This window comes from Phasianus colchicus, chromosome 3 (genome assembly GCF_987193195.1).
Source record: "Phasianus colchicus chromosome 3, bPhaCol1.hap1.1, whole genome shotgun sequence".
Taxonomy (NCBI): Eukaryota; Metazoa; Chordata; class Aves; order Galliformes; family Phasianidae; genus Phasianus; species Phasianus colchicus.
In genome coordinates this window covers 7,932,002-7,951,911 of record NC_143438.1, presented here as the reverse complement: position 1 = coordinate 7,951,911, position 19,910 = coordinate 7,932,002, and the positions used below count along the sequence as shown (strand labels likewise).

The window sequence follows — 19,910 nt, the reverse complement described above, 5'->3', positions numbered from 1 at the left end:
CACCTCTGCAGAACAACTTGACAGAGTTCCACGTTGAAATTTCTCACAGGATGAAGACAGTTCCTTTATTGTAGAGTTGCCCAGCTAAAGAGATCTTTTGGTCATCTTCAGAGGAAGCTGAATATTTTTTGGTTCTTTTGGCAGCAAGCTGTTAAAGCTCTAAATCTTTTTGGTCTTGTGGAAGGTTTTAGATGGCATCTGAAAGTGTCTTTGTGACTGCTGTGAGCAAAGTGTGTTGCAGAGTTGAATTTACTTCTGACTCTTTCAGTGCCTTGGTGTTCTTGGTAATTGCTCTGGGTTTTTCTTCCTTTTCCCTGAAATTCACTGAGAGTAAATGGGAGATTGAAGTTTTTTTGTGAATATTATTTACCTAAATGTCAAGGCTGTTTTGAGAGTGTCATATTTACTTAGCTGTGCTTTAGAAAAGAAGGGGATGGGGAGAAGCAGAACTAAGATGTTTCTTCAGTGCATATTGTCTGCTTCTTTGTATGTTCAGATACATGAGCAGGGTAAGGACTTCTTGCTGTCCCTTCAGAAAGTGTTATAATACTGACACCTGAATACTGGTGGACACGTTTTGTGTTTTCAATCTGAAGATGGTGTTTTCCTGAATGCTAATGTTGGGAGAGCCTTAATATTTCCTGCTGCTCTGGTATTTCTGGTTGCTATGGAAAAAAAAACCTGTGGTCCACCTTGAGTATTTCCTCAGGCAGGATGAGCATCTGTGAGGTGTTGTGCTGAAACTGCAAAGGGCACAACCCAAAGCATTTAAGTATGAATAAAACTTGTGTTTCTTACTCTCATTTCAGCAATGATGTAGACATGGAAACAGATCACTACTCCAATGGGGTTGCTGAGACTTCATCCAATGGCTTCCTAAATGGTAGTTCTAAACATGATCACGAAATGGAAGAATGTGACACAGAAATGGGTCTGCAGTGATATTTCTTACATTTTTATTAAGTGATGGCAACAAGGTTATGTTTTTACTTGCAATGCTTCCCAACTTGAAAATTAAGGATATTAGCTGAAACCTTAATTTTTGTTGTTGTTGTTCTGCTATGATATGTAAATCTCATAACTCTGATGTAGCCAGTCTGTTGGCAGTGTGGGAGCAGGGGAAGAGGGTGACTTGTGGATAGTCAAACTAGTGTTGGTTTCTAAGGAAATACCTTTGAGAAGATGTTCCTTAGCCTGCTTTATACTCAGTCGTGCCTGTTGATGTTGCTGGCAAATGAACATTTAAGTGCCCTCTGACAGCACAGCTTAAAGGGATACCATTTACTCTGGCAGTTATGGCACACAGTCCCTGTCCAGTGATGCAGAAGGCAGTGAGACCACTTAGTGCACACAGGCTGCAATCTGGGCTGTGGTTATTACTGCCACTTGCATCTTGAGAAATAGAAGAGACCAGCCCAGCCTCTGGCGCTCTTGCAGAACTGTATTCTCAAGCAATCAGTTAACACAGATACCAATTAATAGATGATTCACATGAAGTATGAAACTCAGGACATCACTGGTAAACTTCCAGAATGCAGTGTTGCCAACAAATACCTACAAAAGCTTCACGGTTCCAAGGGCAAGTGCTGTTGCTGACCATGCAGCTTTGCTGGTAGATACTGCATAACTGTTCAAAAGCAAATAGAACTTTGTTTTGGCCATGAATAGGAGGGATGTTCTATTTCCCAGATCATTTCCCTACATTACACTCTGAAACAGTGGTAACACGGCCCTGTTTCTATGACAGGAAAACCAAAACACTACTTTACTCTCTTGCAGCCCTGTCCACGAAGGCTGTGACAGATGCAAAGTGGCTGCATGGGGAGGAGAGTGCTTTCTTTCCAATGCTGACCTTTTCTCTGCCTTTGGGCCACAAACAGCACTGCTTGAAGACTTGAGGGTGCTTCAGCTTTCTAAAAAGAGACGTGGCTCCTCAGGCTGCTTTGTTGACATCATGCAGTTTGAGAAATTTGATGCAGCTTTTTGAAGTGTTTGCATATTCTCTTTAGTGCTGTGTATGTCATACAAAGTAGGCAGATTTTTCCAGAGCTGATACATTTCTGAGAAAAAAAAGTGTAGTGTTGATTTTATTTTTAAAACCATGTTTGAAATTGTGGTGAAAATATATCACTACATAGCAATGCTGAAATGGGAAGGATGAATGGTTTGGTGATCTGTACATCAAAGTCTGGTTTAAAACCTTGATTCTATTGATGAAAAATGGCAAGGAAGGGATGAATTCTTTAGTTAGAATGTGTAGCTGTAAATTTAAGGAAGGCAGTGCTTTCACAGAAGCTAAAGGATATTTTACTGCTAAAATATTGCATTAATACATACTTAAAACTAAGTAGTATTTTGGAATACTGTACAAAATAGTGAAGAAGGCAGTTGTAACATTCCATGGATGACAGAATAAGCCTGAAATGTCCAAATTACAAAGCTAGTGTATTCTGCAAGGACTGTGTACATTCATAACAGTAGTATGAAAGCAGTCCATTGGAGGATTTCTGGGAAGTTTTGGTTCTGTTGTGTAGGTTGTTTTTTTTTCTACTCTGATCTAGTGGTTCAGGATTTGGCATATCTTTTTAAGTGCAGTGCTGAAGAATTAATAAGATAGCTAGAAATGCATGGTGTTTGTTTTTTTAATTGGTGTTTTTATAAAATTTTAGGGTAAAACTCAGTTTGTAATCTAGTTAAAATAAACCACTGCAACATTAAGAGCACGGGCAGGCAGCCTTTGCAGCTGGCTGAATCCTCTTAAGTTAACGTTAAGGAACTGCTTTAACAGAGTGCATTGTGCTGGGATTTGTGACCTTCTGTGCTTCCCTCCTGAGAAGGCAGATGACTGAAGTGAAATCAGTGCTTTCCCCAGATCCATAGATTTTTATTTTCACTCTGGTGGTGGTGATGATGACGATATCGTTTTTGCAGAAGTAGATTCAAGTCAGTTAAGGCGTCAACTGTGTGGTGGCAGCCAAGCAGCTATTGAAAGAATGATCCATTTTGGAAGAGAATTGCAAGCGATGAGTGAACAACTAAGAAGAGAATGTGGCAAAAACACAGCAAATAAGAAAATGCTCAAGGTACGCTTTGTCTTGGAATTGCTGCTAAGGTGAACAACTGCATTGCTCACCTGAAGCTTCTCACAGCGTGCTGCGTGACACTGTTTTGCTTAAACTTGTGTGATTTCACTGTGATTTCTTTTGGTCTTAGAGTATTCCAGTCAGCTGTGGTGTAGTACCATACTCCTATCTTGTCCATGTAGCAAATTCAGGGAGAAAATAACTTCGTACTGTAATACAGTTAAAAGCAGAGATAGAGTCCCCTTATCTCACTTCTAACCATGTAGCTTGGTCACTGGAATCATAGGTACTATTTCTAGCAAGAATTGATAGAGGCCAGAAACGTGCTCTGTGTGCAAGTAGTTCGCTGTGTATTGAGACTGCTCTGAGTCATGAGTCAAAATATGTTAGGAAAAGGTCCCAGTTCTCACTAGTGTAATGCAGCTGTGATGTAATAATCTTCCTGCAGGATGCATTCAGTTTACTTGCATATTCAGATCCGTGGAGCAGCCCTGTTGGAAATCAGCTTGACCCAATTCAGAGAGAACCTGTGTGCTCTGTACTCAATAGTGCAATACTAGGTAAGACTTGGTGGGTTTTGCACATCTGTGCCTTTCAGGGAAGCAGGGTGGCACACTGCTGCTCACTGTGCACTGTTTGCCGGGTCTGGCACTGAGGTGGCTGAGTGATGAACAAAGCTTACTGTTACTGAATGTCCTGTGAGCAGACGTGAGTTTTGGGGGTGTGTAAATGCACTACTTACATGTTTTTATTGGTTCAAAGCAAAAAATGGCTTGCTCAGCAATAGAGCTCTGCAGAGAATTTCAAAGCGTGCCTTCATTGCTCCTGCTCTATTTTGCCATGAGAGTTAAGCTTTGGAAGGAAGTACGTGGATTTTGAGTTTCTAGTACAAGAAAATAATGAAACCAAATGAGATATTTTAACTGCTGCTGTTAATCTTCCAGAGACTCACAATCTGCCAAAGCAACCACCGCTTGCCCTGGCAATGGGACAAGCATCACAGTGTCTGGGATTGATGGCTCGATCGGGAATTGGATCCTGTGCTTTTGCCACAGTGGAAGACTACCTACACTAGCTATGCATTTGAAGATCTGTGAAATGGTGTGGTGTATTCACTATGGAAAGTAGACCAGCTCTGCTGACTGGAATTTGGAATTTTAATTATGTACTAAGGACAAGTCTGTCGCTTTATGTTGCTTCCTAGTTTACAGCATGATGCAAATGATTTCTAACTTAGTGTTAGAGAATTTCCATCTTTAAACCTCTTAGACAACTAAGAGTGGAAAATATCACTGATAATGTCAGACATCCAAATTGACGAATACAAATCCTCTCAACGATTGTCTAAAACAAACCAAAAATCCTGCTGCCTTGTGGTGGGACAGAAGAGCAGAAATGTGGATGTGTTAGCATGTGGGTGATGTACATGTCAAGCAGGATGACTTGCCAACCGCCACCCCCATTGTTACATAGTTCAATCAGTGTAATTTGCAAAATGCATAAACACCTGATGGTTTGGATATAGTGTTGATGGGAAGAAATGATATTTTTTAATGTGTACTGTAAAACTTGAATTACTCAGGAGCTGAGTGAATATGTTTGTTGCTACTTACAATCCCAACCTGTTGATCTTAGTAGTTTTTGTTTTAACATGGTCTTTTCAAACTTTGTTTCCTTGTTTAACTACAGACAGCTTCTGTTGTGTAGACTCACCAGTTTAACTGTTGTATTATAACAGTATTACATGTCAACACAGTGTGGTTATGACCTATTTATATAAAAACCAAATATTTAGTCAATTTACAGTCTTAATTTAATCTTTGTACACCTTGCATTTTTAAAAGTGCTTAAATAGTACTATATTGCAATAAAATGTAGTGATATCATAATTAACCAGTCATTAAAAACTTACTTCTACATACGTAGTAGCATGGGCTTGTATGCTACATTTTCTTTGTTCTAGTTTTATCCTAGAACGATGGTTCACTGCTGGATCCTAGAATACCACCTCCCTTGTCAGAGCTGCTGAAATAATAGATGGTTTTAGGGAGCACAGCATCCACAAGAGTAAATATGAAATCATTCATCTTTATTCTTTGCAGTTGAGTTGCCTCATGGAACAATGTCCAGCTCTGTGAGATGGACTTATCCTTCAGGGGCACTTATATGCCATCACGGCTGTGGCCCAGCAGTGTGTTAGCTTCCCTAACAACTTCTGCCAGGGGAGGTAAGAATGCAGAGGTCAACCAGGACCACTTTGAGAAACTGTCCGTTGCCTGAAGATGAAAGAGAGTAGTAATGATGGAGAAGGGGGTGGACAGGTGACACCTGTTCACCTGTTATGTGTAGGTGATGAGAAATGAACTCTCAGTACATGTCCGTTGATAGCATCTTCTCAAAAAGCTGTCTTCAAAGAGTACTTGTCACCTTTCTTGCGACCCAGTATTTTGTAAACCTTGTTGCTCTTTGCTTTTTTTCAAGCCCTTAAACAAAACAAAAACAAACCAGTAAGCCTGTAAGCATTTTCTTAGCTCAGTTGTGTAACTAGCAGCAATGCGTTCCATTACTGCAGTGTTTCAAGCCTGGGCAGAACAACAAAAAGGAAAGCTGATAACTTCAGTCATATTTCATATAGAACAAGGCTTCCACTGGCACATGCTGGTACCACTGGCCAGCCTCCTGCAGGATGGGGTGCAGTAGTGCTTTCATTTTTAAAGCATAAGTGGAAAAGCAGATTTACATCTAATCTTTTTTGACCATAGAATCAAGCTAGTTTGGAAGGGGGCAAGGCAAGGTTACCACCCACCAGCTCAGGCTGCCCAGGGTCCCATGCGACCTGGCCTTGAACAATCCAGAGATGGGCATCCACAGGTTTGGGCAGCCTGTGCCTCACCCCACTGAGCAAATAATCTTTTCTGTATTATTTAGTCTAAATTTCATCTTGTCTTAGTTTAAAGCCATCTTCCCTTGTCCTGTCACTACAGTGGGATACCAGACCTATGATCCACATAGAATCTGTGACTGAAGAGCAGTGTAGGGCTAGAACTGATGAAGTCTGTTTTCATTCATTTTTTTTTAACATCACTTTATAATAGAACAAAAGATACAACTTCCATCATCTGCTCTCCTCTTGGCATACCTGCTTTGAGATCTTACATAGCCTGAGCTGCCAAAGTCACTTCTGATCTATAAACCTGATCTATAAACAGTTAGTAAAATATCTAGTTTAGGAAGTGAACACAGCTCTGGATCAAGATACTGTTCATAACTGTGTAAAAAATGAGCTAACACATTATTCCATATTCTCCCCAGCAAGTATTTACTATGCATCCTGCTCTGCTCCCTTACATGTTCTTCCCCTGAGTCAAATGCAAACTAAAGCCCTGTAACATATAGAAAAGCATAAAAAAAAAAAAAACCACTAGTTTAGGCATATATGCATGAAATAGTACCAACTTTTTCTCTTTTACTTACCCCAAGATTTGTCCACAAACTGAACTGCAGCTTTCTTAACCGAGTCTCTCTTGTTTGCAATGGAAAAAAATTCATTTGCTGTAATGAGATGAATATTAATTATGAAGATTAACACAGACAAATCCAGATGCAAACCTAAGGAAAACTGCCTACCACTTGTTCGGTTGGTGCCCGGGCCATAGAGCTGACTGTGTATGAAGTCTTTTGCTGTCTGTTGGTGGAGGCCTGTTAAGTTCTCATCTTTCAAGTGCACAGCAAAATAGTTTCCTTTTGACCTAATTAGAGATGAAAATCCATGGCATAGTTACAGAACCCAAAACAACGCGTGCTAGTAAATATTTTGATATTTGAAATGTCTACTGGTTTGATGATCAGCCAAGAGCTGAAGCACTTGCCCCGACTGGTGAGAGTCTTAAACTCCTCTTAGCAGATGCTAGTGCTACCATCCCACACACAATCATTGTGATGAGGGCAGAAGCACAGTGAAGGATATTTAAGTCACATACACTTGTTTCAATTAGAGCAAAAGCAGGGCTGGCATCAAGCAGAAAACAGATCCTGGAGATCCAGCTGCAAGCTTCTCCCTCAAGCTGGAGGAAACAGTGCTGCAGCACTGAGCTGATGCCCCACGTCTTCTGCTCCTGCCATACCTGGTGCCTCCTGCTTTGTCTTTCTTGACCTGTCCTGGGATGTGGTCTTCACTCTGTTTTGCAGACCCCCCTTTAGGATGTTTATCTAAGAAAAATTTAACAGAAAAAAATAATTCCAAAAAAACAATCTAGAACTGTAAGTAAGAGAAACAGAAATGAAGCAACACAAGCTCTGAACAAGCATCCATCTTTAACTCCAAAAAGCACTTTCCAGCTGCTCTGATTTGTAAAAACTAGCAGTGCTGCTCTCAAAGGAGGGCAGTTGAAGAGGAAGGCCTAAGTCTCAGGGGAGCCCTCCAAAAGCTGCAGTGCTTTGCTGTTCCTTGCCATCAGTCCCAAACAGATGGGATTCAATACAGGACAAAAAATCAGTGCAATAGAACAGCCGTGCACTGTTGGAAAGGGGGGGGGGGTCCCGTCCCACCTTTATTCTCTGCTAACTGAGCCGTGGAAATGGAGCGTTCAAAGTACCTGGTGCAGCCGCGGGGCTCGGCTCGTCTGCTCTGCGAGGGAAGGGGAAAACACGTTACAGCCACAGCCCGGCTTTGCGCAGCCAAGGCCTCCCGAAAGCCACCCGTGGCCTCCCGCCCTCCATCCTCACCGTGCAAGCGGCGCGGCGGCCAGCTCCTGCAGCAGGGCCTCGGGCAGCAGCTTCCTTCTCTACGGAAAAACGGCGGTGAGGGCGCGGGGCCCGGCCGGCCCGGCTCGGGGCGGGCTGCGGGCCGACCGCGGTACCTTCTGCTCCGTGAACAGCTCCTGTCGCCGCCGCCGCTTCTCCTTCAGCAGCTCCCGGTGCCTGCGGGGGGTGCCTGCCGTGAGCGCAGCGCTGGGCGCGAGGGAGAGCGGAAAGGGGAGAGGGGACGCCGTACCTGCGAGCCGCCTCCCCGGCCAGCTTCCGCTCGGCCTCGGCCTCCGCCCTCGCCGTGCCGAAAGACAGCTCCTCGGGGGCCTCGTCATCCTCCGACGAGGGCGGCGTGGCGGCCGGGCCCACGGGGGCCGCCTCCTCCTCCTGCCGCCGCCGCCGCCGCACCATGGCCACACTCCTCGCCCGGCCTCAGCGCGACCCGGAAGCGCTCTGCCGACTTCCGGAATCAGTTCGCCCACTTCCGGAAGCGCTCCGCCGACTTCCGGCCTCGCCCCCTTAGCTCCCGGCCGTTCGCAACCGCCGCCCCCAGCGCTGGCACTCAGACGCGGACACGGGAGCGGCCGGCTGCAGGCTTTATTGGCGCGATCGGGGCCCGCCGCCCCGCCCCGCCCCGCCCCCGCCCCGCCTCAGGCGATGATCTCGGACTCGTGCCGGGCCAGCGCAGGCGGCAGCGTGGTCCCGCAGGGGCCCTGGAAGTGGAACCTGGAAGGAGAGAGAGTGTGAAGGGCGGGGAGAGGGAGGGGGCCAAAACGGTAGGGGAGGTTCGCTTTTCTCTAGGCAGTGTAGCCATTGAGAACAGGGCAGTGACGATGGAGGGGGCCTTACCTGAACCTGTCTGTAGCAGGAGTGGCTTCCATGTTGAATTCTGCCACCGGCACTCCTCTGGAGGACACCTGGGGGGCGAACATGGCAGCAGGGTACACCACGGAGGAGGTTCCCACCTGCAAAAAGCCAGCAAATGGTAAAGCAGGTAAAGACCTGACAGAAAAGGAAAATAACATCCAGAGCTGCGTTTTGTGTTGCTGTGAATTGAGGTGGCACACACATCAGGATTTGTGTCTGCTGCAATCTAAAGAAGTCTGTTTGCATTTCTGGGATTTTTTTGTGTTTTTTTTTTTTTTTCTCATTTACATTTTTGTGGATATAAACCATAGAATATCAGGAAAAGAAGACAAAACACCCAATTGTATTGGTCAGTGATGCAGAACATACACAGCAAGTAAGTAAATAACCCCATAGAAACAGCCCCTGACGCTGCTGACTGCCATCCCACAAAACAACACAAACATCCTCACCACCAAGCAAAGGTCGCACAGTTCGAGTTCCTTCTCCACCTCTGTGAGAACATCTGGATCCAGGGCTTCCCCAAACCACACAACGTGGGGACGAAGAAGGCCATGACAGCCATCTTCCTCGCACCTGTTGAAAAATTGCAGAGGTACAGCATTGTATTTCTGACATGAACACCTCCACCTGCAGAGTGGCAAAGCAGCTCTCATTTAGGATTGAACACGGCTTCCTTTCTTCTTTCACTGCTCACATTCACAGTGCTCCTCATGCTCTCCTGAGCACAGGTTGTTGAACAGTCATTCAATTCAGGATCTTAATTGCTGTGTCTTAATCAGCTCCTGAAGTGCACGAAATCCCCAAGAACTTGATATGCGCTACAATTTCCACTGACTTCAACAGAAACAGTCCAGCAGGTTTTTAAGAAGGAAGTGGGCTGGGCAGAAGCATCACAGCAGCCCCACAGCAGCCCCATTTCCTTAGGAACAAGATAACAAATGCAGTAGCTCCTTGCACCTGCAGTTAGCCAAGGTAAAGCTTTAGCCACTACAAAAAGCACCTTGACTTATTTAGAGCCTGCAGGAAACTTCTCCTTGGCTGCACACCAGCACCCTATCACATGCTGACCAACAGTAGAAAAGCAGGACAGTAGAAAAGTAACAGCTTACCATGCAGCACTTTCTTAGTGCAATTCTACTCCTTGCTACCAAACCCACAAATTTTGGCTTGTTTTGAATTTGATGCTCAAGTACACAAACATGCATTTCCTTTAGCACTGTGATAAACTTGTACACACTCCTACTGTCTGGTGCCTCCCAAGCACTAAGTTTGGGTATCAACTCTGTTCCCAGGTGTTCTACTCCTGTTGAATGTGTATGTGTCCTTCCAAAACCATAGAACAGTCAAAGAATTGAGATATATGAAATTTTAAAAAGCTAGCAGCAAAAAAAAAAAAATAAATGAAGAAGTGGATACGTACTGAGGAAGTTCTTCAACTGGAATTGTGGCATCTTCTGTTTCTGGATCTGGAGCCCTGAATTTACAAAAAAGAAATACATATTCAAATGTACAGATGAAGTGCATTTTACAGATTGCCAAAAACTTCGTATTTTCTCCAGTCAAAAATCTTTGCAACTTCAGTAAACTCTACTAAAGCCCTACCTTAGCACACACAGGACAGGCAGGCTTCTATACAGTATTATCCCAGAACTAAGCAACAGCAATTAGCTTGTCAAAGTCTGACAAAGACACAATAAGTACTTACGAAGCTATCTAAAGATCTGGGACTAAAACTTTAAGTATAAGCACATGCCTATCCTCCCCTCCCTTTTTTTTTCCTTCTTTCAACAATGCAAGGAAAAAAACAAATATATTTATATATATATGGCTAGAAGGAGGCCAAAGGGCTCTTCTGCAACTTGAAAAGAAATCCTGGAAACTGATTTTCCTGAATTTCAAGACTTGTAATGAGAGTCTCACTGATGAGTTGAAGCACAAGAGTAACGAGATGCTCATGAGATTCAGAACAGGAGAACCCAAATCCTGAATATTATTAAAGAAAAAGTGCTTGGCTAGAACTCCTCTATGCTCCTGTAACAGCTCCTTTCCTTCTAAAGAGCAGACAAAGCAGAAAATACTGGGAGTTTGCAAGGCAGATGGATTACCCTTTCCCAGCCAACGCCGGGCAGATCGGACTCTTGTAATTTGCAGTCACATTTCCACAGTTGGTGCATCGAGTTTTAAATAAGCTTCCTGAAATGCAGAAAGAGGAAACGTTACGGATCAAGTAATTGTTCTAGGGCATGACTGTACAAGCAAAGGGTTATGTTTATCCCAGACAGCTTTTATTTGACTTGTGAGTTAACAGCAGGATGAACACACGAATTGGGTGTTGAAACCTGCCATCATTATGATTGAGATGTTATTTACAGAGTGCTTCCACACGTTTGTTAGCAACCAAAGACAGCCAGAGTCAGAGTTAAGCACAGCACAGCACAAGCAGAGCCAGAAGCACCCTTTTACCTAAACGGCCACAGTGAACAGCAGCAGCTGTGCCTTTGAGCTACGCTTTATGACCTTCTACCTTATGACATAATTAATACGCTGCCTCATAGCAGTTATTTCAGAGGAAAAATCACTAGAAGTATTACCAAATGAGATTATTTCTGCTTGTGGTTAGCCCCACTTTGTTTTATGCAAACTCCCCAACCCCAAGGTGCACATCTCTGAACTTCCATAGAGGTAATACCATGCACCGTGGAGATGCCCAACTGTTTAAATTGTTTAGATTTTGTGAAGAATAAAACTATACCCATGGCTTTATCATTGGATCCACAACTGCAAAACAACTTGTGTCAAGATCACAAATTAGTGGCCCCTGTGTAGCACTCCTCTGGCACCTTGCTGGAGAGCAGAAGGGAATGTGGAATGCCATGAACTACAGGGAATGGGAGAGGGAGTGCCACAGAGCATGGAAGAGAAAGGTATGGAAACATCATGTGTTTTTAGACCCTCTTTCCTCCTGCATCTGAAGGGTTGCCATGGGTAGGGCCACAAAGGAAAGGACAGGACACGACAAAGGGAAAGCACCAGGGCTGGAAAGACCTCTCTTGCCCACATGCCTTTTTTTTGTGGCAGTACCAGTGTGATGCTGTCACACTGCTGAAACCCCAAGTTCCATGTATTCAAGTGACAAAACTGAGCAGGTGGGAACGGAGAACCAATTCCCATGTGCTGTCCACTGTGTCCTAATGTCATGGTTTTGGTTTTTGCTTATGTGATTTTCAATATTCCACATCAAAACATCATGTACTGGAATTAAAGTGTTAATGCTCTAACTCTACGTACCTATCCCTATACATTACAGAAGTCATGGGATCTGACCCTTCCGGGTGGGGCGGTCTCTTACTGCCTGGCAGTGGGTGCTGGAGGGTGCTTTCCTAGCTGTTCCAAGCTTTTCAGGTTTGACTCGGTCTCGGGAACTCTCTCTCATATCTTGTTTGATTTATTAGTCTCAATTTCAATTAGATTGTATTATATTGTATTATTTTGCATTCCAATATCATAGTTAGTAAAATAAGTTTACCTCCATAGATTGTTGCCGCTGTTTTTTTTCCTTTTCCCCCTTCCTTCCCATTTTGTGGGGCCAGGCGCGGGGTGGGGAGGGCAGGGGCCTACTGCCCCCTGTCATGGGCATAAACTGATCTAGTTAATTCCGTGACAGTCCTGTCCAGCTGACAAATAAAAGGAGGCTATGAAGTGTCCAGAACATCTTCCACAAGGGAACAGGGTGATACTGTAAATAACCTCCTGTGAGTGATTATCACTTTTAAGACAAGTTTCATTTGTTCTGCCTATCGTCCTGCTCTCTCTTTTCCCCAGAGTTTTGCTGTCCTGCGGCAGCCAGGGAAGCGGATTCTTACCATGAATTTCCAGGAGGTGCTTTGTGCCTGCCTTCCTGTGCAGTTCATCGATATTCTGGGTGATGACCACCACGCTCCTGCCTTGTTTTCTCAGTCGCTTTTCACACTCAGCAATGGCAATATGTGCAGCATTGGGATGTTTACTCAGCATGACCTCGCGGCGGTAGTGATAGAATTCCCACACGCGAGAAGGGTTGCGTGCAAAGGCCCCGGGAGTGGCCAACTCCTGAAAGAGATGCAATGCTTCATTCTGCTGATGGAAGTGTAGGAGAATTCCTTTTTCAGGTGAGGGCCAACAGCACACTGCCAGTCTGACAACAGGATAACCAAAAGTAGATTATTACAGCCGGATGTAGCTGACAGGAACACAGCTTAGTAGCCCATCTCTTATGAGGATGACAACTCAAAATAGCTTATGGAATGAAGAGATAGCTTGTAACCAGTAGTTCAGTGCAGTACAAAGGAAGATGAGATGTTTCAATACACATAATTTGTAGCATTCAGAACTCATTTACAGAGCAGCCATAAAACTCAGCAGTGCGTGGATTTTCCCTTTGCCAGCAATTTCTTATCTGACTTAGTTTAAACGTAATGCTAACCAAATTACAGTCCCTGTCAAAACCAAAGCCTAATGTCACCTTTATACACTATGCTCAAGAACAACAAAAACAAAAAGAGCAGAGGGGGCTGCAGTGTTTGGGTAAGAGTTACTGATGGTGACCTTGGAATGTGCAGTACCAGAGTCCCAAGGCACCTGCACTACAGTATTTTATTGCTCACTACTGCACCACTGTGCACTTCAGAAATCAGGATTAAAAGAATACCAGGTTCTACCTTTGCAACTGTCTGTTATTATTTTCGTAACATTTTCCTAAGAGTTTAAAACAGGAAAGGCCCCATGAGATACAAAGACAGTGAGGGCATCCAAAGAGGAGCAAGCAGTTTGGTGACCAGGCAGCAGAGTGACACAGCAGAAAGACAGAGCTGTCTGCATACACATCAGCTTTCTGAAGCAGCTGATCAACCCAACAACAGAAAACTTTCACACACATACCCCTGGCTGACAGAAGAGCACAGCAGTGCCATGGATACATACCTGTGCTTGCCACTTTCTCCAGAAACCTCCGGCCCCTCTGAAGGTAGGAACGCCGCTCTCGGCGCTCACACCGGCTCCAGTAATGATGGCGATATGCTTCGCTTTGGCAAACACTTCTCGGAAATCAGCCATGTCTGTTTGTGGGGCAAAAAGATGAGCAGTTGTTCAAACAGTTGCATTTTTACACAAGATTCCATACAGTGCTGCTAAACGTGCATGCAGAAAGGGCATTTGCATGCATCCAGAACTGGCTTCCACATACACCATGACTTTAATTTCAGAATACTTTTTTCTTCCCTCCTGTTTCTATATGTTGGAATTCGAAGGGCAGTTCTTGGAGACCCTCAAAGATAACATATGAGCAAACCCAGTAGGACAACACATATTCAACTATGGGTATATGCAGTATTTGAAAGACAAGATGCCTTAAACTAAAACCGTAATTAGATGCTACCTCGATAGCAATGCCACCATCATTCAGGAAGAGCTTGCTTCCTACCTGTAGGAATCAAAGCAAGATTATAAAGGAACCTCTTTACCTCAGATATTAATTTCAAAGCAACATATTTTAGAACCACAGAATGGCAGAGGTAAGAAGGGACCTCTGGAGAACATCAGGTCCAAGCCTCCTCAAAGCAGGGTAAAACTCAAGGGTGCCCAAGCCTGTGTCAGGCAGTTTTTGGAGATCTCCAAAGAGGAGAGAGACCCCACAGCCCCTGGGCAGCCTGTGCCAGTACCCCATCCCTTGGGCAGCACAGAATTGCTGCCTGGTGTTCAGGGAAAATCCCCTGTGCTCCAGTTTGTGCTCACTGACTCATCCTGATGCTGAGCACCTCTGAAAAAAGCCCAGCTGTGATTTATCACCCCAAACCAGATGCATATATATCCTAGTAAGAAAGCCCTGAGCCTCCTCTCCTGCAGGCTGCACAGCCCAAGCCCCCTTAGCCCCTCCTTATACATCAACTGCTCCAGCTCCTTATCACTTTTGTGACCAGATCCACCCCAGCAGTGGGGAGCCCAGAGCTGGACCCAACTCCCCAGCCGTGCATCACCAGGGCTGGGCAGAGGGAAGGACCACAACCGCCTCCCTCCACCGGCTGGAGGTGCTCAGCCTGGTGCAGCCCAGGGGGCCGTTGGCCCTTTTCAGCAGGAGGGCCCATCCTTGGCTCCTGGTTACCCAGCTGTCCACCAGAAAAGCTCAGGGCTTTTCCTGCAGAACTGCTTTGCAGCAGGTCAGCCCCGCTGTGCCAGGGGTTATTTCAAGGAAAGGCACAACTTCAGGCTTAAAAATATATATATGCATATATGTCTGCTAGATTAAAACAAGGCTTCTGAAATTACCTAACATGCAGCTCCCAAACTACCAGAAACGCTTGAGGTCCTCCACAATTCTTGCACAAACAAATCAGGGTGGGTTCTGTTGCTCCTTAGAAGCATGAAGAGGAAACACAGCTAACTAGCATGCATCCCTGCATAAGTTGTAAGTACCAAAACCACATCGGCAGGCAGCCCCAGTGACAGCAGCTACTTTTGTACAGTAAATAGGACTTGAACAGCCGAGAGATAAATCAGCGTCACGCTCTTCCAATCGTTTGGAATTAAATTGGGGATTTCGCCCATTACACGAAACATTCCGAGTTTCCAACCCAGCTTAACCACCGCCCAGGAGACCAAAGCGACCAAACGCGGATCTTACTCGAACTCGGCCGAGCCATCTCCCAGCAGCAGCTGAGCTTCTTTGAAGCAGGTCTGGGAGCACCGTGCACCTGGGCGAGCAGCCTCCGGGCGGCACGCCGAGCGAGACTCATCAGCGGCGCTTCGACGCCTCGTCCTGAGGAGACACACGGGAAACGAGCGGATCACCGCGCGAGGCGGATCACAGCTCCCCGAGGGAGTTCATTTGGCGGCGTTTTGTGGGAGCGGCCCCGAGCCAGCTGGGCCCGGCCGCGCTCCCAGCCCCGCCGCGTACCCACCTGAGGGCAGGCGGAGCGCGGGCCGCCCTCCCGCGACTCCCAGCCCTGCCGTGCGGCGCCGCACGTCCCCGGCCCGGCCCGCCTTCAGCCCCGCCTCCCCTGCGTGGCCGTTTCCTTGCAGCGGCAGGGGGCGGCGCGGCTCCCGCCTGAACGCCGCTGCGCTGCTCGGCTTTACTGCGCCGCTGCAGGGCCGGCAGGACGAGGCGCTGCCTCAGCGCGGGGCACGTCGTCCGTTAGCGAAGCCCCCGCACTTTGTTTTACTCGGACGTAGAATCACAGAATGGCCCGGGTTGAAAAGCACCACAATGATCATCCGGTTCCAACCCCCTGCTACGTGCAGGGTCGCCAACCAGCAGACCAGGCTGCCCAGAGCCACATCCAGCCTGGCCTTGAATGCCTGCAGGGATGGGGCATCCACAGCCTCCTTGGGCAACCTGTTCCAGTGCCTCACCACGCTCAGGGTGAAAAACTTCCTCCTAATATCCAACCTAAACCTCCCCGTCTCAGTTTAAAACCATTTCCCCTTGTCCTGTGACTACCCAATGTAATCCATGCACAAACAGCACTCCGACCGCTCACAGCTCCCACAGTTTTACGAGGAAAGCTGTTTCTAGCTTGTTTGCTGTAGAAAAAGCTCACTCACTGCTTTCACTCGGCCTCACCCTCCTCCCTGCTCTTCCTCAGCAACTTTAAATCCCTTCTCGCTCAGTCTTTCACACTTCTCAAATATTTCAGTTTTTCCTGTGCACTTTGTGAGATGAGATGGAGAGTTCCCCTTTGTAGGGGACCATTGGAAACGCGGAGGGGCGCTGACCCCAGCCTGCCTGTGGGAGCACAAGGACTCTGGTTGAATCTTGATAAAGGGTTTTGGAAAAACCCTGAGGTGCACATCAATGCCTGCAGTTTCACGTTACTTCATTGCACTCATTACATACGTTCCTTCCAACGTTTACCTGGGACAAGATGTGTTAATATGCCGAGTTTGCAAAAGAAAACATTGGGATAGCATGGGTTAAGTCAAATGTTTGTGTAAACAGCTCAGCTTCTGTAGGTTTCTCTGCCATTCACAGACTGTACACTCCAGGAAGCACTCCAGTGTTTGTGAACCAACCATGTGTTCTGTATTCCTAAGGGTAGCTGATGCTAAGCTGGTATAAATTCTGTAAGAAAAGGGCCACATTAACTTCCAAAACTGTTTGTAGTGGCCAAGGACAATAATTTATGCAAATGTTCATGCACACACGTGTATTTTTTCAAAAGCTTTATAAAAAGGTTAAAGTGACATCTAAAATTAACTTCAAGATACTTGACAGTGTTTTAGGGTCATCTGTGCCTGATAAAATACTTCTGTGTAAACAAGTTTTTCCATTATGGTATTTTTTTTTTCCCCCAGCAACAATCATCGTTAATGCGCCGAAAGCAACTCCGAGTGGACTCCAAAAGCATGAAAAAGAGGCCTTCTGCAAAGCCCTTCATTCCACCAGAATCAGGTAACACAAACACGTCGGTATCCTGTTTCAGTGCTGGCAAAAGCCCTGTCAAGGGCCAGCACAACGCTCTGCGCCTGCCCCCTTGGCACAGCACCTCCCAGCTGCCTGGATGAGGGATGTACATCTTTAGCAGTGCATCTGCCTTCTCCCCCGTCCACAAGCTCTCAGTGCCTGTGCCGTTCCCCGGCAGGAGTCACCCAGCTCTGCTCCCCTGAGAAGGGAAGGGAGGGGAAGGCAGCAGAGGAGGAAGGTGTACCCACACGGTCTGCACTCATCTTGTGCCACAGGAACCAGCTGGTGTTCATACAGGTTAACATCATCAGGTGCTCCACTCCCATTGCAGTCCTTCAGCATTCTTACAAAGTATTTTGCATCTGAGCACCATCAGCGAGTAATGGCATTAAGCTTATTATGTGACCATGGAACCTAAATGTATTGAATATAAGCAAAACGATGTCTTTAAAATCCCAAGTAAACAGTCTGTATTCTAACACACAATAGGTCTGTACCAATTAAATACAGTATTGGCAGTATATAAATTACAGTTCTTTACAGTAAATAGTAACACACTAGAGTCCGCTTACTGTACACAACAATCAGAGAAAGAACAGCAGCTTGTCAGTAAGGTCCCAGGTATCTCAGTCACTCACTTGCTCAGAACAAAGAACAGGTACAGCAGGCCACTCACGTCACTCATTTTTTACCATGTTACTTTACAAACATCCAGAACACTTGTACAGGCATCTACAGTATCTACACGTGGAACAACCTTCGTAGGAATTCATGAGCACCAGACACAAATCCCTCCATCATTCCCATTATTAACATAAACTTTACAGATTAAAATTACTTTCGCAGGTTCTATTTCATCTCGATAATAACCAGCAAGTAACAAGTGCAAAGTCTGCAGTCACAATCCATCTACTGTGTCTTGTTTCCCCGCTTCCCCCCGCACCCCAAAAACCCCCCAGACAAATCCCAAAGCATTGTCCTATCACACCCTTGCAGTAATACTGTTTCTGCAGTCAAACTGCCCGGCTGGTTTATGGTAACACACAAAATACCAGACTAACAGCTTCGGGCATTGTCAGTCACCTCAGTACAATGCCAGTTCATCAGCACAGTGGCAGGCCTCTAGGAAGACAAGAAGTATGAAGCAGTCGGATATTTCAGTGTGCTTAAACACAGAACATAAGGCTGCTTGGTGCCCCGTGACCGAAAGGAAAATGGCACCACGTTATCAGTTAAAACATTTACAATAGAAAGATAAAAACAGCAAATGTGTCAGTCTAAAACGAGTTCTTTGGTAATGAAAAACAGCAAACCGTAGTCTTCTTCCAAACACGGATTTACAGCCTGTTTGTCCACAATAAAATATTTCTAGTTGTTTAAAATATATCTCCCATGTTGATGCATAACAAATAGTCCAGTACCTCAATTATCTACACATCAGCTTTAACTGTATTTTAGTTTGCAGCCGTATCTGCCCACTGGCAGACAAACTATAGATACACATTCATATATATATAATATATATTATTTATAAAAAAATTAAAGAAGTCAAGGACCCTAGAGAATAAGCGTTCTGTATGGACAGATTTAAATGTACAATAGCTTCCACAATCCATAAAGTTTTCCACACAGTGATATGTGTAGTAAGTGCAAAAAATACTGCAGTTCAGTTAATCCACGATTTCCTGTTTTCTTGTTTCCTAGAAAAAGCAGAAGCCGCCGCATCTCCTGAATGACAGAGGCCTTCTCCTGCTTTAGGAGTGGATGGTGAGCCCTGAAGTACAGAACTCCTCCGTTTCTCTGAAGTGGAAGATGCCTGAGACCGCCAAGTGCTGCTGCATTTCCTTGTGGATGCTGGTGCTTTACTGAGGCGCCCGGGGCGAACAAACACCCCGTGCCGTGGTTTGCAGTGGAAGTACTCTCTGCCTTTGACAGTCCCATCGTGTTTCCCTTCAAGGAAAACAAAGGCACAGAATTAATTGTTGAGATGTTCATACGTTCAGTAGACATGTAATTCTGGTATTGAAGTGTGAATCTCTCTATCTGTGAAAGAGTCCAGATTTGTAGCTGTGAGTGCTGGAATCAGATAGATACCAAGCACAAGGGTGAGCAAAACCTGGAAAGGAGGCCTTGAACTGTGACCAAAGACTTCCTAAAGTATTATTCTATTAACAAACAGTTTAAAAAGTCACACATCTGTTCTTTTTCAAAATAAATTACTCTCAATTACTTACAAAGCTTAGTACCTATACTGCAAGTTTATTTGACAGATAAGTGTTAGTATCTATTCAACTGCTAAAAAAGCCATCTTTTCAAAATATCTGAAGCCATTCTCTGTAGGAACCTCTTAGCATTTACAGAACACAGGCTCTTTTTCAGACCCCACCAAACGAAGTCAAAGAAAACCTGTGCACTGTAATCAAGTCTTTACCTAGTACAAAAATAAAACTCTCTGAAAGCTACAGGCAGCAAACTCATCTGACAAGTGATGTCTATGGCTAGTGCTGTCCATGAACCTGCAAGCTGAAATATATCTGCTAATTTTAGGCTTTGCTTGTTTTTCTGATCTATAAACAGATGAGTACCAATGGGAATGACATGCAAAGCATTATTTTGCATTAAGTGGAAGAACAGGGCTTTGAGACAGCTAACAATCTTCATCAAAGCACTCTATAAACAGAAAGCCTAGAATGCTGTGTTTCAGATGTCAAGTGATTACAAAATTGCAAGTTTTTCCCAAGAGTGAACAGAGTATGGTTATAATGCAACTTTAAAAC

At 45.2% G+C, this 19,910-nt stretch overlaps 4 protein-coding genes across 10 annotated transcripts in view; 1 reads left to right on the top strand and 3 right to left on the bottom strand.

Annotated features, from left to right (window-relative positions):
* Nucleotides 1-5,004, top strand: part of RANBP9 (RAN binding protein 9) — a 37,064-nt gene extending 32,060 nt beyond the window's left edge. Inside the window, exons 11-14 of the mRNA XM_031589406.2 lie at nt 810-931; nt 2,932-3,083; nt 3,532-3,643; nt 4,028-5,004. Of these exons, the coding sequence (XP_031445266.2) occupies nt 810-931; nt 2,932-3,083; nt 3,532-3,643; nt 4,028-4,158 (517 nt within the window). The 3' untranslated portion in view covers nt 4,159-5,004. The remainder of the gene's footprint in view (nt 1-809; nt 932-2,931; nt 3,084-3,531; nt 3,644-4,027) is intronic.
* Nucleotides 5,005-5,151: 147 nt separating this feature from the next.
* NOL7 (nucleolar protein 7) lies at nt 5,152-8,240 on the bottom strand. Its single transcript, XM_031589408.2, has 8 exons — nt 8,077-8,240; nt 7,943-8,003; nt 7,809-7,867; nt 7,679-7,710; nt 7,208-7,292; nt 6,711-6,832; nt 6,558-6,635; nt 5,152-5,566 (listed from the first exon to the last, which is right to left on the bottom strand). The coding sequence occupies exons 1-8, from the start codon at nt 8,238-8,240 to the stop codon at nt 5,493-5,495; spliced, it is 675 nt and encodes a 224-aa protein (XP_031445268.1). The 3' UTR covers nt 5,152-5,492.
* A 178-nt stretch (nt 8,241-8,418) lies between these two features.
* Nucleotides 8,419-15,745, bottom strand: SIRT5 (sirtuin 5). Its single transcript, XM_031589407.2, has 9 exons — nt 15,632-15,745; nt 15,355-15,489; nt 13,659-13,792; nt 12,563-12,788; nt 10,805-10,892; nt 10,120-10,173; nt 9,149-9,272; nt 8,679-8,794; nt 8,419-8,555 (listed from the first exon to the last, which is right to left on the bottom strand). The coding sequence occupies exons 2-9, from the start codon at nt 15,464-15,466 to the stop codon at nt 8,480-8,482; spliced, it is 930 nt and encodes a 309-aa protein (XP_031445267.1). The 5' UTR covers nt 15,467-15,489; nt 15,632-15,745; the 3' UTR covers nt 8,419-8,479.
* A 343-nt stretch (nt 15,746-16,088) lies between these two features.
* KIF13A (kinesin family member 13A) overlaps nt 16,089-19,910 on the bottom strand; it is a 123,873-nt gene continuing 120,051 nt past the window's right edge. For 6 of the 7 annotated variants that reach the window (XM_090136882.1, XM_090136883.1, XM_090136877.1 and 3 more), the window contains one exon: nt 16,092-19,083. In XM_090136882.1, coding sequence (XP_089993008.1) covers nt 18,800-19,083 — 284 coding nt within the window. In that variant the 3' untranslated portion in view covers nt 16,092-18,799. Of the gene's footprint in view, nt 19,084-19,910 lie in introns of all 7 variants that reach the window. The other variant, XM_090136880.1, reaches the window with a different exon arrangement.

Bases quoted from the DNA above. Each gene is read 5' to 3' on its own strand.
- NOL7 (XM_031589408.2), bottom strand. From the start codon at position 8,240: ATGGTGCGGCGGCGGCGGCGGCAGGAGGAGGAGGCGGCCCCCGTGGGC. The intron at 8,004-8,076 runs GTACGGCGTCCC...CACCCCCCGCAG, and splicing joins GCCGGGGAGGCGGCTCGCAG to GCACCGGGAGCTGCTGAAGG. The intron at 5,567-6,557 runs GTAAGTAAAAGA...GTTTTGTTTAAG, and splicing joins GTTTGTGGACAAATCTTGGG to GGCTTGAAAAAAAGCAAAGA.
- SIRT5 (XM_031589407.2), bottom strand. From the start codon at position 15,466: ATGAGTCTCGCTCGGCGTGCCGCCCGGAGGCTGCTCGCCCAGGTGCAC. The intron at 13,793-15,354 runs GTAAGATCCGCG...CCCCACAAACAG, and splicing joins GATGGCTCGGCCGAGTTCGA to ACATGGCTGATTTCCGAGAA. The intron at 10,893-12,562 runs GTAAGAATCCGC...TCTGCATTTCAG, and splicing joins GCACCTCCTGGAAATTCATG to GAAGCTTATTTAAAACTCGA.